This window comes from Octopus bimaculoides, chromosome 1, assembly GCF_001194135.2.
Source record: "Octopus bimaculoides isolate UCB-OBI-ISO-001 chromosome 1, ASM119413v2, whole genome shotgun sequence".
NCBI classification, from domain to species: domain Eukaryota; kingdom Metazoa; phylum Mollusca; class Cephalopoda; order Octopoda; family Octopodidae; genus Octopus; species Octopus bimaculoides.
This window is the reverse complement of record NC_068981.1, coordinates 4,087,405-4,091,280: the sequence shown is the minus strand read 5'-3', so window position 1 is coordinate 4,091,280 and position 3,876 is coordinate 4,087,405. Positions and strand designations below refer to the sequence as shown.

Sequence of the window (3,876 nt, the reverse complement as noted above, 5' to 3'; positions counted from 1 at the left end):
TGAACAAAACTGTACAAATCCAAATATATGGTACCCTAGGCATAACACCTACATGAACTTCTAACTTGTTGTCTCTTGAGGTCTCTGGGTGAGACTTGGATCCAACTTGTACAAATGCAAAACAAAAGTCAAACATAAAATAATAATAATAATAATAATAATAATAATAATAATAATAATAATAATAATAATATTTTCTACTTAAATCTTAACTAACTATTGATATTCATATCCATATTTTCCACTGTTCCCTATAACACAGGCTGAGATTACAGACATATTGGATTTTTTAAACACAAATACATAAAGTTTCACTTTGAACTTTTTTTTTGGGGGGTGGTGCAGGTCAGAGAATACTAGTTACACAAGTATTATCTTTTTTCTCCTGCTATCTTTTTCCTTCTTTCCATTCTCTCCCCCACTCCCATCTATCAATCTAAAATTGAATAATTCATGATATGAAAGTCCATTCGAGATTAAATGTACACCCTTCAAATTGTACAAAAATTAAATGACATTACACAAATCCAATTGTGAATGTTACTGGGTACAGGATGCATAAAAAAAAAAAAAAAAAAAAAAAAAAAAGAATCGCCTCCATTTTATAGGTTGACAAGCATTTTGAAAGCAACTGCAGCATGCACTGGTTCAAATCATGGTGGTGTCTGACTCACCCCACTCCCAAAAATATTTACATGAAGACATCCTTACCATCTGCCATTGGCATCACACAAATGACCAAGTAAAATATGGGAGGCTTTTCTGCCACACCCTGTATAACCTCTTCTATCTTCTACTTGTTTCGGTCATTAGACTGCGGCCATGCTGGGGCACTGCCTTGAAGAATACTTCGTCAATTGACTCATCCTCGTACTTATTTTTCTTTAAAGCCTGGTACTTACTATATCAGTCTCTTTTACTGAGCTGCTAAGGTATGGGGGATGTAAACACACCAACACTGGCTGTCAAGTGGTGATGGGGGACAAACAGAAAGATATAGAACCATATATACGTAAGAAGGGCTTCCTTTCAGTTTCTGTCTACTAAATCCACTCACAAGGCTTGGTCAACCCGAGGCTCTAGTAGAAGACACTTGCCCAAAGTGCCACACAATGGGACTGAACCCAGAACTATGCGGTTGGAAAGCAAGCTTCTTACCACATAGCTACACATGTACCTATGTTGAAAAAGTAATTCATCATCATCATCATCATCATCATCGTTTAACATCCACTTTCCATGCTAGCATGGGTTGGACGATTTGACTGAGGACTGGCGAACCAGATGGCTGCACCATGCTCCAATCTGATTTGGCAGAGTTTCTACAGCTGGCTGCCGTTCCTAACGCCAACCACTCCGAGAGTGTAGTGGGGGCTTTTACGTGCCACCGGCACAAGGGCCAGTCAGGCAGTACTGGCAACGGCCACGCTCAAAATGGTTTATTTTATGTGCCACCTGCGCAGGAGCCAGTCCAGCGGCACTGGCAACGACCCCGCTCGAATAATTTTTCACATACCATCGGCACAAGTGCCAATAAGGCGACACTCAAATGGTGCTATTTACGTGCCACTGGCACGGAAGCCAGACAGCTGCTCTGGCAATGATCACGCTTGGACAGTGCTCTTAGTGCTCCACTGGTACAGGTGCCATTACGATTTCAATTAAAAAAAAAATCCCATCATATTTTTAGAATTAAATATTATTAGGGAATTATATAAAGAAAATTGAAACATTTTGTGTATGGTAGAAGTATAACCAATTTATTAGACATAAATTTCAACAACAAAATCTTACATGGACCCTGGTTGAGAACAACTGATCTATATCAGTGCTCTGCAACCGGTCTGCTGCAGCACACTGGTGTGCCACAAGGCAAGGCTAGGTGTGCCACAGTGTAGCCTGAATATATTTTTTTCCTTATACTTTTAGTTATGTTTTTAGGTCAGGTGTGCCGGTGAATTCTGAAAAGAATACAAGTGTACTGCAAGTGTTAAAATGTTGCGGAACTCTTTTCTGCATTGGTGGCATACAACTGAATTAGTAAATATGTGAATTGGTGATTTTTGTCTTTATTTATCTGAAATTGATTGTGAAAGAGGTGACGGAAAAAAGCTGTGGGTGTATTCTTAAACTGAAGATTAACAGGGGGAAAAAAAAATAAAAATTCTGTTGCCGTGCCTACTAAATGTTCCACCCACTTATACAGGGTGTCCACAAAGTCTGGGTACATGAGGATTAACACATACTTTAAGAAATTATTATTTCTTATATTTAATTGTTTATGTTATGATTTTATTTACTCCATGTACCCAGACCTTGTGGACACCCTGTATAATGGCAAAACTATCTTTCAATTTAATCCTTCATAATACAAATAGAGATAAAGAATTTGGATTACCTGCTGCCTTCTCAGCTATAACCACAGCATCCAACGTCCTGTCTATGTATTCTTGAAGATTGAATAAAGTGAGACTTTTTCTGAAAGAAGAATAATTAAACAATAATTAGATCATCAGGCATTGGCATGGCTGTATGGTAAGAAGTCTCCTTCGCAACCATATGGTTCTGGGTTCAGTCCCACTGTGTGGAACCTTAGGTAATTGTTTTCTACCACAGTCTTGGCATCCAAACATGCATTCTGGGTTATATCTGTTTGTCTGTGTCTGCCTATCTATCTATCTATCTATCTATCTATCTATCTATCTATCTATCTCTATGGACGGACGGTAGACATGTCGGCTCCATAAGTTTTGCCTCTTTATGTTTTAAAAAGTTTGTTTGTAAAGTTTATTTTTATATAGAAAGTTGTATAACAACTTATAGACTCTCTGGTGCAAGTTTTTTGCGACGGAAATCTGCCCTGTGTGGCATATTTCCAGGATATAAAAACCAATTTTGGCTGTCTAGCCATTTTTTTTTTTGAGACGATGGCGTCTTGTAGCCATGAAAATCTTTGTGACACGAACGCTGCATTTTGCAGTGTTTCGTTCGAAAAAGAATTTCCTAGTCTTCCTTCCTCACAGTTAAACGAGAGAATGGAGAAAAAGAAAAAAGAATTTACACACACAAATTCAAGTGTTAACACCGCCACCACCACCACCAACAACAACAAAAACAAAACTGTAACCAAGGTTACAAAACAGAACATAGACAATATTTCCAAAGAATCTGACGTCAGCACCAATTCTGGTGACAACATTATTACCACCACCACCAACAACAACGACAACAACAACAACAACAACAACAGCAGCAGCAGCAACAGTTCAACTCAACCTTTGCTCTCTTCACCAGCAGCAAGCGAAAGAGAGGAAGGAAAAAGCCACAACACCACTGACACAAATACCACATCTGCCGCCAATACCAGTGCCAACATCAGCAACAACAATAACAACAATAACAAAAACAAAAACTTTGCTGAAGCTTTGAAGCAAAGTGAAACTGTTGTGTCCTACACGACAAAGGAAATTATAGAAACGAGGAAGTTGATTACCAAAGAAAGCGGTGAAGTACATTTGAATATACCACAGCGCGTATGAGAGGAGACAAATAGGAAAACAATAATTTATAAAATAATAAACACAAAAAGTAGAAGGCCGGAACAGGCCAGTATAGACGAGATCGAAAGATGCTTGAGATCTATTTGGGACAAAAAATCCTATATCACTTATTATAGATTTTCACAAGTTCAGGTGATTTTTCGAAATGAAGAGTTCGCGAAGACGTATTCAGCGCTAACTCTTCACACACCTGAAATAACAATGTTACCCAGTTACCTTGGCCAAAAGGTAACAAAGGTAACAATAAAGCACGCACCTCCAACAATCGACACACTATGGTTGATATCGGCCATATGTGTTGATATGGACAACATCA

General features: G+C 38.4%; 1 protein-coding gene across 1 annotated transcript in view; it reads right to left on the bottom strand.

Annotated features, from left to right (window-relative positions):
• The window catches only part of LOC106882205 (E3 ubiquitin-protein ligase RNF123), a 105,287-nt gene that overhangs the window by 69,996 nt on the left and 31,415 nt on the right, over nucleotides 1–3,876 (bottom strand). The window contains exon 3 of the mRNA XM_052974121.1: nucleotides 2,399–2,478. Within this exon, the coding sequence (XP_052830081.1) occupies nucleotides 2,399–2,478 (80 nt within the window). The remainder of the gene's footprint in view (nucleotides 1–2,398; nucleotides 2,479–3,876) is intronic.